The 12731-nt window shown below is 43.7% G+C and overlaps 1 protein-coding gene across 2 annotated transcripts in view; it reads left to right on the forward strand.

The window, feature by feature from the left end:
- Positions 1-10250: 10250 nt before the first annotated feature.
- Positions 10251-12731, forward strand: part of USP3 (ubiquitin specific peptidase 3) — a 44182-nt gene continuing 41701 nt past the window's right edge. For both annotated transcript variants that reach the window (XM_084293082.1, XM_084293083.1), the window contains exon 1: positions 10251-10435. In XM_084293082.1, the coding sequence (XP_084149208.1) occupies positions 10345-10435 (91 nt within the window). In that variant the 5' untranslated portion in view covers positions 10251-10344. The remainder of the gene's footprint in view (positions 10436-12731) is intronic.

Here is a 12731-nt window from a genome sequence, read left to right on the forward strand (position 1 = left end):
AACCGTTTGCTTACAGAAATGCTGCTGGGAGTGGGAATGACTGACAGGCAATGCATGAAAAGTTTGTTACATTAGCTGCACAAGTCTTTCCAGATGATGGTAAATCAGAATGATTTTTAATTTCACTTTTAACTTCATCCCTTAATTTTAACCCTTAGTTGAAATTTCAGAATCTTCACAATCCCAGAAAACTTGCAGCCAGCTAAGTAAATATAACCTCAAATTGCTATTACTCTGAAATGCTTTCGGTCTCTGGGCTTAGAACCATTTGCAAAAAAATATAAGCAGCATGTGCCAACAACACAGACAGAAAGTACTCAGTGCTTGTACTTGCAGGAAAATGTCAAGTCTGCAGATAGTCCTGAGTCTTACTGTCCTTGTACATTACTACACTGTGGTTTCATATTCCTAATGATTTTACAGGGCCATCAACCAGATCTGTTCATTTTCCCACATTTCAAAGTGATGTACCAGTTCTCTTCCTCTACTTGAAATTTCAAGGCTGACTCTAGCCATTAGTAAAATGGCTGCCTGCAATAGCAGCCTGCTGGCGGCAGAAATGCCTGTGGCACAACTCTAGGCAAGCAATCTGGTTGTGGCTTATAGTTGGCTTTCAGAGAGAAGGGACTGGAATGGATATGGCAAGGTTTGGAGTCAGATTGATCAGCTGCACAGCAACTGAAGTTGCTGATTTTATTTTTTCCTTCCCTTTCTATCTTCATGGATGGAGTGACTCCATCCCAATGTTTTATCCTAGGAATGGATATCCTGGGAATGTAGCCTGTGCTGATGAGAAGCTGTAAGAAGAAGTTTGGCTTGTTAGCCTCTGTTTCCTTAGGGGAAGGCTGTAATGAGGAGCTTTGCCTTCATGCAGAAATACTGACAGCAATGATGTAAAGCTTAAGCCTTCAATCTGGGAACACAATTGATGATTACTTGCCAGGCTTATGAGAACCTAAATGCTGTGGCTACTTAGATCAGCTTTTTGATTTACTACAGCTACTACATTTACCCACCAAAAGAAAAATAGCTTACATTAGGCAAGCATGTCTTGGTTATTCTGTACTTCAAAGCTCTGGCCTTTCTGTACCTGAAAGATGTGGAACTTGCCATTTTCCCTTGGGCTTCCTTGAAATGGAGCTAAGTAACACAAAGAAGAACTGGGTGTCCTGAACTAAAACCCCTTTTTGAACTACACCATACACCACACAACCACACAATCATTTCTTGGGCTTGGATAGTGATGTTTACAAGAGTAAAATCTCATTATGCTCTAAATACAGGCCTACCATTATGCTCCAAATACAAGCCTCTACCTACCTTAAGTACCATGCTTAGGGTAGAGACAGTACAGCAACCAAGTTTTGCATTGCTGAAACTTCAGTAGTTTTTACGAAACGATGGAGCATTCAAAATGATTTTCTACTGAAACAATAACAATTTAATGAAAGGGTCACTACGATGAGATCCCTGAATCATTTTTTCCATCTGTTTGCTACTTCACAAAACTGTGCTAACATGTAGTGATAGATAGTCATTTTTTTTTAGCCTGTTATAGGTTGCTTACATGTTTGAATCACAGGAAGTCGTTCAAATGAAATATGGAATGATACTGATAGGGATATGTGAATCTGTGAAGACATTGAAATGTCGTTATGTAGATGCTGCTTAACTATCCATTTGTGACTAGAGATGGGGCAACAAGGGACCACAAAATGCAGCAGGTCTTACCAAGCTTACTCATTTACTGGCTGGAACATCTATTCTGGTCACTGCTATGAAAGCACACTTTTAACAAAAGGAAATTGTACTATGAAAGGTTTTACTGCAGCTGTGTGTCACCTTAGATTCTTTTAGACACACAGATCTCAGAACATACAGAAATGCACAATAACTTGGTACAGTGTCACAGTGAATTGGGGATGCTTGTATTATGTGAGCATGGATGAGTTGCTAAGCACTTCCTGGGGGAGTGCCAGTAAATCTTTTTTCATGGTGCATCATGCATTCTTGACCACAGAGGCACTGCAGAAATCAGTCTTGGTAAATGTGAGAGTCTAGCAGGTAGAGGCAAAGTAATACAGACTTGCAGCTATTCTTAAATAATTGCTGTAGCTATATTGAATTGTATGGGGCTTTGAGTGAAAGAAATAATAGGCATTGCAGCTTTAAAATTCTTTAAAAGGTCTTCAAACAGTTTTCTTGAATTTGATTTGTATCACCAAAGTAACTTCCCAATCCTCCTGCAAAATGCCATGATTTTAAATGATTAAAAATATAATTGTGTCTTGACTTTGTTTAGTGTGAAACAAGTCAAAATCCTAGGAAAGGAAGACTGTTTAATATGGTAAAAGAAGGTCCAGATCTACTCTATAACTTAGCTGCATCTCTGTTCTTCAAAGTTCAGGGCTATCTGTGTCAGCAGTTCATAGAATTCCTTTGGTTACAGCACTGGACAGCATAGTCACATTTTGCTGTACTGAGAAAATCAGCTTAGTGTTTGTTGCTGAGCAAGACTGCTTTTAAAGATCTTGTATTGCTTGTAGGGGATCTCCGTGGCTTCTTATTTCAGAATAAGCTAGATATCTCCCTCCCACTGTATTTTATCATCTCAGTTTCAAGCTCCAGCTAGAGCAGAAAAATTTCAGAGAGCATTGTTCAGTCCTTGAGTTAGCAGATTTCAAGCAAAGGGAGTGAGGACAGGAGGAGTGAGGACAGGAAATGTGAACCAATGGTCTCCTTTTCATAATTCAAATTGCTGTTCATCACTGTGAATAACTGATCCTGATAACATGATAAAAAAAAATAATATATTCCTAGTGACATGGCAAGAAAATTCACATTTCCCTGGTCTAATTTTATCTGAAACAGGATAAAATGCTGCCGTTTGGGGACTAACACAAGTGTCATTCAACCCAGTTATCAGTGATGTGTATGCACTGTCCTTGTGTACAATGGCAAGGTTTTGCCAGGGATACTTTACTTTTGTGTCATATTGCTTCAGAATCTAAATGCTCTGAGCCAGTGGTACTTTCTGTGTTAATATTTGCAGCATTTTGTAGACAATAAAGTAAAACTGAAATCTAGTACATGGCCAGTACAGTACAAGGAACAGTGGGCTGCAAAATTCTTTGAACAAAACTAGAATCGTGTCTATGCAACAGAGAGGTGGGATGCCCTTGTAGCTTAGAGCAAACAGAGAAGCAAAAAGAGCTTGAGGAATATTTTGACTGTCAACAATCTTGTTTAATGTAGAATGAAAAGTAGTATGGTTTGTGTACAGTTACAGTTCACAGACATACATGTATGATACTTTTACTGTAGTAATGTTCTACATGGAAATAACAGATGTTAGAGGTGAAAAGAGTCATATTAGTTCATCCAGTTTATCCTGGGACTTTCCCATCAGACCATTTTTAAGTGTTTGGGATGGGACTTCAGAAATTATTTCTTTTACAACATATTCTTTAGAAGTTCTTTTCACAGACAAGTAGATTTCACATTATGTTTCCTGAGATTTATCTAAAGTAATATCATTCTGCACCATCTCATTCCCTTCCCAACCCTGCCATGATCATCAGAGAAATGCTTCTTTTAATTTTATGGTTTCATTTCAGTCTATTTTCCTTATATTTGTTAACAAGCTAATCTTGGTATGTTATCTTCACACTTAGTGTTTGTGGCATAAAACTTCTATGGTTTTGCCCCATGTGACATAAAAAACAGTACCAGTGAGTTTTAGGTTCTCAAATTATTCAAGTGCTTTTGAACAGTTTTCTCTTCCTTGATTGAATGGATTGGCTGGTCCTAGGTACCACATTTTCCTGTCAGATAGGTTTTATTTCAAAAGGGTGCTTGTGAGAACTCTGAGTTCTTTGCTATGTTTATTTATTTATTTTTTTTTTCTCTGTCACACAATGTAAATGGAGTTGCATATTTTTTTAGATATACCCATAGTTATCTCATTTGCCTAAAATTAGTGTATAAGCCTTGCTCAGTTGTGATAAAGACAAATTAACTACATTGTCTGTGAAGTAGTCTGTTTTGATTAAGATAGGATGAAATAAAACCTGATGATCTTAAAAATAGCTTAAGATGAGTACAGAATCATAAGATTATTTTCAAGACTGCATTTGGAAGTAATATAATATAAAATTTACATAACTGATTACAGTAGAAGCTATGAAACCTGAAGGCCAGTGACATCAAAGAAGCTGGATGTCACCAGAGTGCACTTGCATTATTGAACAGACTCTGGAGGACAATTAATGAAGCTGGTGTTGGAAGCTGCCAGGCATGAGAACTTCCATGCATGTGTTTAAGGCATGATTTGAAAATAACCCCTTTTCTGTACAAAAGTTAAGAAACACTGTGGAGAATTTTAAAGCAATTAAGTTCATTCATGTCGTATTTTTTTTACATCTTTCTTGGTTTGTTCAAAAAAACACACCTCAAACCCACCACACAGATTAATCACATTTACCTTTATTTATACCTTGGAGTGGGCTCAAACCACACCAGTGCAGACAAAGCTAAGTTTGGATCAAAGGTAAAACATTGTCTTTGTTCAATAGGATGCCTCCGGAGTCCTTGGAAAAATGATGTAAAATTAACATAAGCTCTCAGAAATCAAAGCACTAGAAGATCATCTGAATATCAGTTATTTTTATTCTGGTAAAAAGACTACAGCTCTTTGCTTGTTTGTTGCACTGCTCTCTTTTCCTCCTATTACCACCCTCTTTTCTGGAGCTACAGCTCCCGGAACACAATGAACTAGAGCCATATTCTAAGGATTTCAACCCTCTCATCTGAGAGATGAAGTTGTAACAGGCTTCCCACTTTTTGCATTCACACTTAGCATTCACCGTTGTAAGCTGCAAGATTATGTTGGAGGCACTGTTTGCCTCCTGCAGAAGAGTATCTATTCTAGAGGACTCTGTCATCTCAAAGTACCCTATCCAAAATGTTCACTAGCAAGTGGATTTTGCAGGCATGTTCAGCAATGGGAAAATCAAATCTCTTACACCAGGTCTCATGGGTTACCACATTGTTGTCAAGGCTGAGAAAGTGCTCCATCTCCTTGGGCAAACATAAATCATGGAAAAGGACACTTTTTTTTTTTTTTTTTCCCTGATTGTTGTAGCACATTAACAAACTACTCCTTTGGCCCACTTTGACTCAGTTGCTTAATGGAGAGGAAAGCAACCTTTTAATGTCATTTGAAAGAAACACATGAAGGCAGATCGTGGGCTAGCCCCAGTTCAAGTCAGTAGAATTGCTCCAGTGTATGCTGTCTGGGGAATCTGACCAGTAGTTCTGCTTGTCTGAAGGAACATCCTTCTGGAGAAATGTGTACATGTACAATGTATACATGAATATACATATACCTGTGTATATGCCTACACAGTCCTGACCACGTGGATCCTGTTGATAGTATGCAGTTTCTTTGACAAGTTTCTTTTCTGTGTGTTTTAGGAAACATAACTGCTCTGTAGGTATACATACTTCAGTTGGACTTCAGAAAAAAAAAAAAAAAATCTGCTCCAATGCAATCTGTATCAGCCTAATTCAATCATACTGCTGTAGTTCCCCACAAGAAATGACTCATTCCGAAATGAGGATTCCCTTCTCAGCACTGGGGAGAGCCATTAATCCTATGGAAGCAGAAGTTCAGGTCATTTCTTCCAGTGATGGTGCTGAATGAAGATCCCTTCTGTTCTGTAGCAAGACTTGGTACTTTTTCCACAATATTTTGTGCCACACTGCCCCCTCAAGGTATGTGCGCAGAAGTGGTGCGGACATGCTTCAAAGGGAGCCATCCCTGTTTCCTTATGCGCTTTAATCTTATGTTCCAAATATTGTTACAGATGCTTACTCTGGATATTTGCCTAGTTTTAACATTTTGTCTTTCACCTACGGCAGCCCTGCCTTTTTGAGAAAAATCCTTAACCATGTAAAGGGACTCACTTGTGCTATTATGATCAAATGCTGAAAAAGTGCATGACCTTTATTTTTATTTTTTTTCATTGCATGTGTGGGCAATGGAAATAGATCTGTTAATGCGACAACATGCTGCCAGAAATGTGTTTGTGGTATTTCTTGTGCTGTGGTTTACAGATGCAGCTAAGCTTCTGTCCACTGCACAGATGGCATGCATCTCTTAGTGCTACTAGGCCAGGCTTTAGTAAACGTTTTATTAAACTGAGACCCAGTATTATGGCCTCCCCATATCCTGATGCTTTCTACTGATCTTTCCCAGGCCAGTTGTCTGCGTTAGAGTTGCAGCCACACTGAGTAAAGAATTCATTTCCTTGTAGGCTTCTGTATTGTTCCCATTGCTGTCACCATATCTGAATGTTTCACTTGTACACCTCGGGGAATATAGGGAACTACATGATAATTGGATCTGATACACAGAGAGGTGCAAGTGCAATATATCGTGGTTCTGCTAGGTCTGGATGGGCACTTAGTGTTTTCAGAGTGCTTACTGCTTTATGTGTTCAGAGCCAGAGGTCTGCTAATATCTTTTTCAGCTGAGTGTTCAGTGCACCTGCCAATCTCATTCCATATGTGCTGAGTTTACCACTTAGAAAAGAAGAAGCGTGCTGAGGACAGGGTATTATTTCTATCTTTATGCATTTAATCTAGAAATTTTAGCTGGGTGTCTGGCCTTGGAGTTAGGAAGACTAACTTGTACAGTGTCATACAAGAATTTTCCGGCAAAGACAAATTGTAGTTCTTCAGGTTAGCATTCATTCCACTCCTCCTGTGTCCTCCTTTCTCCATTCCATGCACTCCAGTTTCTACAACAAACAAGGAAGTCATCCAAGGCAATAATGCTTCACTTGATTCACTGTGTGATGTCCATTTAGTGATCTTGAAAGAAGACAAGCTCACATGGAAATTTAGGCTATTGCATCATTAGACCATAACATAGTACATACGCAGGTTAATATTTTCAAATGTTTAAGACCAAAGATTTTGTTCCTGAGAAGTACTGCAGAATTAAAGAACCCTCTAGGCAAACTTACCCACTGTAAATAGTAGGTATACATGCAGGATACAGTTCAGGGCCGAATTTCTCAGATGCTCTCAGATGGAGCGTATAGCATAGGTGGACGTCTACATACATCCCACAAGAGGAAACTGTGTGGAATTTCTCTCTAGCAGTAGAGTTGATAATGTAAATTTCTAATTTATAATGCTGATTCACAGACCCCTGTTATGCAGTGATTTGCATCCATTATGAGCATGCCTGTAGGAATTATCTTAACTATCATCTAAATTGGACTGCTCTGAGGAAGGATGGGAGCAAGAGATGGGACTCCAGTTCCAAATCAAGTGGTTTGCTCTCAAGGACTCTCATTGAAAAAGCAAACTGAAAAGGAAAATTATACCCGGAGCTTCTACTTAAGTCTTCCCTGGCATCGGAGAAATGTGGGCTACCCCATTTGCCATAGGCATGGCAACTAACATGAAGAAACATGCAAATGTCTGGGCAAAATTACACTGTTTAAGGTGCTTCACTGTAAGGTTGTCAACCAGCAAATGAAAGGAGGAGTAAAACTCCATTATTGTCTAGAAAGGAACAAGGTGTCACAGCGTGTATGGTTTTGGCTCCGAAGTGTGAATCATAGACTTGGAAGATGAAGGGCTGATCTTGCTAAGTTGACACCTTCTTATTTAGAGAAGTTATAACGTAGGTGTCTTTCATTCCAGGAAGTGCTGTGCTTAGCAGAGCTATGCAGCCCTTGCTGACCTCCCTGCAGTTCCAAGCACCTTTTGTTCTTTTGTTACGGGGTTCTTAATAATTCCACGGCAGGGGAGAAAGGAGATTTTTCTTTGTGCATAGTACTGCAAGCTGAATAGTCACATCTTACAGTAAATGTAATAGAGAAAGACCTCTTAAATTAAACCAAAGCCTTTTTTTTTTTTTTTCTTTGAGAAGTTTTCAGCTTTTTGGAGTAAAAGAGGAATTCTTAGAGCAAGCAGTCTGTTGTGCCTGAATCTCTAGACATTTTTGAGAACGTTTCTCTTCTGTAGTCCCCCATGTTTGTTGGTTTTGCTACAGTGGATCATGCCTTTCCATCTTCATCTTGTCTGAAAGATCCTACTAGCTGCTTTCTCAGAAATGGTAACATTCTTGCACAGCCACTACCCCAGTCACTCTGTTACTCTAAGTCCAGTGGGTCCTTGGGGAAACAAGATGAAACATAAGGCCACACAGGGGCCCCTTCTTCTTGACTCTTAACTCTTTGTTGTGGCCCAGAACAAGAGATGGGCAATGTAGAAAGAGATGGGCAATGTTCTTTCCTCAGAACAACAGAAGGGAGCAGTTTTCTACCTGGCTTAGAGAATGTGACTAACTTTATTGCCACTTCATGTCAAAAGTGGGGTTGCTCTCATCTACAGAAGACAATTGGGTTCTTTCCAATTCAGCATAGGCCTGCCTTCAAGTGTATGCTTGCTGGATCTTTTATGACGGCACAATACAGCAGTGCAAGGCACTAGGTGTCTAGGGAGATACCTGCAAAAAATGAAGCCCCAGCAAAAGGAAAACTTGGCCTTCTTATATTCAGGAGGGGCAGGAAAAGAGGATCTATTATGCCTTGCCAGAAGACATTTCCAACATGGCTACACTTACAAGAACTGTTGTAATACAATGTGGTGTAGCTCTACTGATTTTAATACACCGACTTTCGTGGAGCTATCAATAATTCCTGCAGGCAGGGGTCCAACTCCAGTGCCCACACAAGGCTGTACTGTTCCTTTGAGCCAGACCCTGCTTCTGTTTACTTATGCAAGGAGGAGGTTCTCCTTTCCAGGTATAGTGTATCAACCCTAAAAACATGAAGGGGAGTGCTAAACTGGAAGTAGATCATTAGAAGGATTTAACCATGTTTATTTTACCATATTTAATCTTTGTTAACTGGGTTCTTACTTCTGGAAGACTAAATACCCTGCTAACATAATCCACACAATGAGATAAGAACCACTTGTTTTGGTTAAATACTGCTTGCACAATACTACTGACAGAAGGCCAAGTCCCACTGCTACCCAGGGAAAAACGAGCAGGCCAGACCCAGCTGAGGTTTTTCTCTTGGTTTGTGTGTGGGGAGGGGTGGGGCATGACAAGAGCATTCAACATATGCCTTGTTTGGGAAAGGCAGAAAGCAACTACAGGCAATCTGCTTTAATTTAACACGTGTCTTCTTTATACAGACTGGAGAAAAAAACAGAGGGCAGAAAAGAATCAAAAGGTACATAAATATGCTAACAATTTCTTGGTCTTTGAGCTTATATAAGTAATCCAGATGTATATCAAAGCTGCGCTATGTGCATTTTAAAATCTGTCCTTCTCCCACTTTTTTTTCTCTACTCATGCCTTATTTATTAGGAAAATATACAAATACATGCTTTTTGTAGAACCTGCAAGACATACATTGGGACTGGTATTGACTGATCAAGCAGGGCAATGTTGAAGGACAGGGGCGCGTTAAGGAAGCTCTGTGGCGTTGTGTAAATGTAACATTTGCTGCTGCCTAATTGAGTTTGCTCTCTCTGAACTAATTCTGCTTCTGAATGCTCGGCTAGAGGAACAAACTAACTGCAGTGAGCAAATGCTGAGTGGTTTCCTTCGCCGTGGAAGATTGAATCTTCCCTGATCTGAGCCTCCCCCCGCTGTAAGCAGGGCAGAACTTCATTTGTCACCTTGGTTATAGCAAGAGAAGAGGAGCAACGCCAAGGTGCAGCAAGCACAACGGAGACTAAAACATCTCCGCTGCTTGAGGCGTTGCAGGGGAGGATTATACTTGCTCCGTTTGCAAAGGAGCCGGCTGTTTCAATGCCGCCCCGCGCCGAGCCCCAGAGCAGTTACCGAGCGGGGCCGGGGACAGCGGCGCTGCCCGCGCTCCTGCCGCCCCTTGCAGGCGGTCCCGCGGCGGCAGGACCGGGCCGGGCCGGGCCGGGCCGCGCTGCCCCGCGGGCTGCTCGGGCGGGAGGCGCGCGCCAGCAGCAGCCGCGGGCTCCGTGCACGCGCGCGCCCCGTGCAGCCGCGCGCCTCGCTGCGGCCCCCTCAGGAGCAGCGGCAGGAGGAGGAGGAGAAGGGCGCGGCCCCTCCCGGCGGGCGGAGCGGCGGGCGGGAGGCCGGCTCCTCGGAAAGCCCGGCGAGAGGCGGGGGGAGGGAGCCGCCGGGCTTCGCGGACGGGAGGCCGGCTGCCCGCAAAGCCCGGCGCGCGGATCGCGGGCTCGGCCCTAAGATGGCTGTTGTGCGCGGGGCGCCGCCGCTGTAGCGCCGCGAGGAGCCGCCCGCCGCGCCCCGCAGCCTCGCCTCGCCTCGCCGCCATGGAGTGCCCGCACCTCGGCTCCAGCGTCTGCATCGCGCCCGACTCGGCCAAGTTCCCGCAGGGCTCGCCCTCCTCCTGGTGCTGCAGCGGTGAGTGCGCCCGGCACGGCCCGGCCCGAGGCGGCCCCGGGCCCTCACGCGGCGGCCGAGCGCCCTCAGCGCGGCCCGGCCCGGCCCGGCCCCGCCGCCCCTTTGTTCCCCGCGGGCCCGGCCCCGAGCCTCCCCCCCCCCCCCCGGGCGGCTGCCGCGTGTCTCGGCCGCGGGGGCCGGGATCGGGGCCGGGCAGCCCGCTCGGGGCCGCCTCCCCCCGGCGCGGAGGAATGCGGAGCGCAGCCCCTCCGCCCCTTTGTTCGCTGCCGGCCGCGGGAAGGGGGGGCTGGCGGCCGCCGCGGGGTCGGCGCGGCCGTTAAAGCGCCCCCGGCCCGCGGGGCTTGGCCGTGTGCGGAGGGGCTCGGGGCTGCCGGTCCGGTCCCTGGCGCTGTGGCGGTGCCAGCAGCCGCCGCCGTGCCTGGCTCTGAAGCGCAGCCGGGCGCGTCGCGCTGCCCGCTCCCTGCGAAGTTGCGGCTTCCGAGGTGCTTCCAGCTTGGCCTTCAAGCAGATGGTTGCACACGTGCAGCCCGCGGTGTTGCTGTCATGTTCCGTGCGTCTTGGTCCGTTCCAGCTGCATCGTGCGCAGTTACGCGCAGCGCTCAAGTACGTGCAGGCCGGGACACGCAACCGAGCGCTCAGCATGGGCAGTAGGCCCCGTTCCGAGCAGCGTGACCCGCTGTGGCTGCGGGCATTGCACGGAAACCCTCTTCTGGGAGCAACACACAAAGGAACGCTGAACTGTTGGTTACGTTTTAAGGTGTTCCTATTTTTAAAGAGAAGATCGTTGTCCTTTGTCTAGCCGTATCAATGCTTTAGTGTGGGAAAAGTGCTGCTCGCTGGAGTTCTTCCCTGATTGCAGTTTCCTGGAGCCAAGGTGTGGTAGCGCTGCTGCTTCCTTTGGCAGAACCAGTTATTTTACTCTGTAATGCTCTTGATTTTAGAGGGAGTAAGCTTTACAGTGGAATAATATGGAGAAATGATTAGAGGGAAAGAAGTACAGGAAGAGTTATTTTTTGTAGTGTTTGGTTACTGAAAAAAATTCTTGGCTAGAAGTGTAACTCTCTAAGTCCATCTGTTATCTTCAGGCTATCACGGGTAAGCAAAGTTGTCATCCAGAAACATATGGTAGCAGGGAACCACCCTAAAAACAAGCCAGATAAACTTACAAAAACTAAAAATATAGACTCATGTATTAATATAATTTTTCAGCTTCAAAAATGAGCCAGTGTAGAGCTACAGGATCCTGTTAGACATGCTTCTAAGTGAAGCAGTTAAAGCAAATTTTTTGTTGTCAGTCAGAGGTGTTTCAACTGATTTATTACAGTTGGGAGGCAGGAAGGAGGTGATGGACACTTTGGGGAACTAGAGGATTTAATAAGGATGCCGTATTTAGGGGTGTGTCTCCACCACTTGCTATGCTTTTTAATAAAATTAAGTAAGTCATACAGTGTTTGCATAGCTAACTATTGGGTAAGGAAAATGTAGGTATGTTGCATTTAAGACATTCCAGTGAGCAAACAGCTTGCTGTTGACAACGTAAAGTGAATGAAAAATGTTACTAAAAATGAATGTTGTGTTCCTATTAGTCTAGTAAAATGTAACGTGTTCCTTCTCAGTACTAACTCATGCTGACTGCTACATTAGCTTACTGATGGTGTGCAGAGTACTCTGTCTTTGTTGTCTGTGCTTATTTTAGTGAGATTAACTTCTAAAGGTGTGTAATACTGTTTTCTGTCAATTCACAATGCGTACAATTTCTCATTTGCTGGTTTTGCTGCAAGTTGGTAACGTGCAATTATATAAAGAAAGTGACTTACAAATTAGTATCTTGTCAAAATTTAGTGTATTTCCCATTGCCTTTGATGCTGTTTTCTAAGGTTCTGTGGACTTGTTTCTTTCTGTTGGTGTTGTTGCCTCAGTTGGAGAAAAATATTTAAAGGTAATTTGCTGCAGTATGTAATTATAAGGCATCTATCATCTACTGCATTGTCTTAAAATGACTCAGAACCTGTAGTCAGTCCTGTTTGGAGTTACGGCTGACCTTTCCAGAAAAGGAGTAAGCGAGGGTACTGATACAGGAAGCTTTCTGGCAGCCACGTGACCTGCCAGTGATAGCAAAACATTACAGAAGAACAGGTTGGAGAGCGAGGTCGTAGTTCAGACTGCCAGTGGCTATTTTTGTCATTATCTTGGCTATCTGTGGTTTGAGGACCTGGAATTGTCACACTGACTGAGTGACACATGCTGGTGAATTACCATTTCCTCTCCTCTTCAAAAGCTTGATGGCAACAGTAAC

Source organism: Netta rufina (assembly GCF_964035555.1).
Source record: "Netta rufina genome assembly, chromosome: 11".
Classification (NCBI taxonomy): Eukaryota; Metazoa; Chordata; class Aves; order Anseriformes; family Anatidae; genus Netta; species Netta rufina.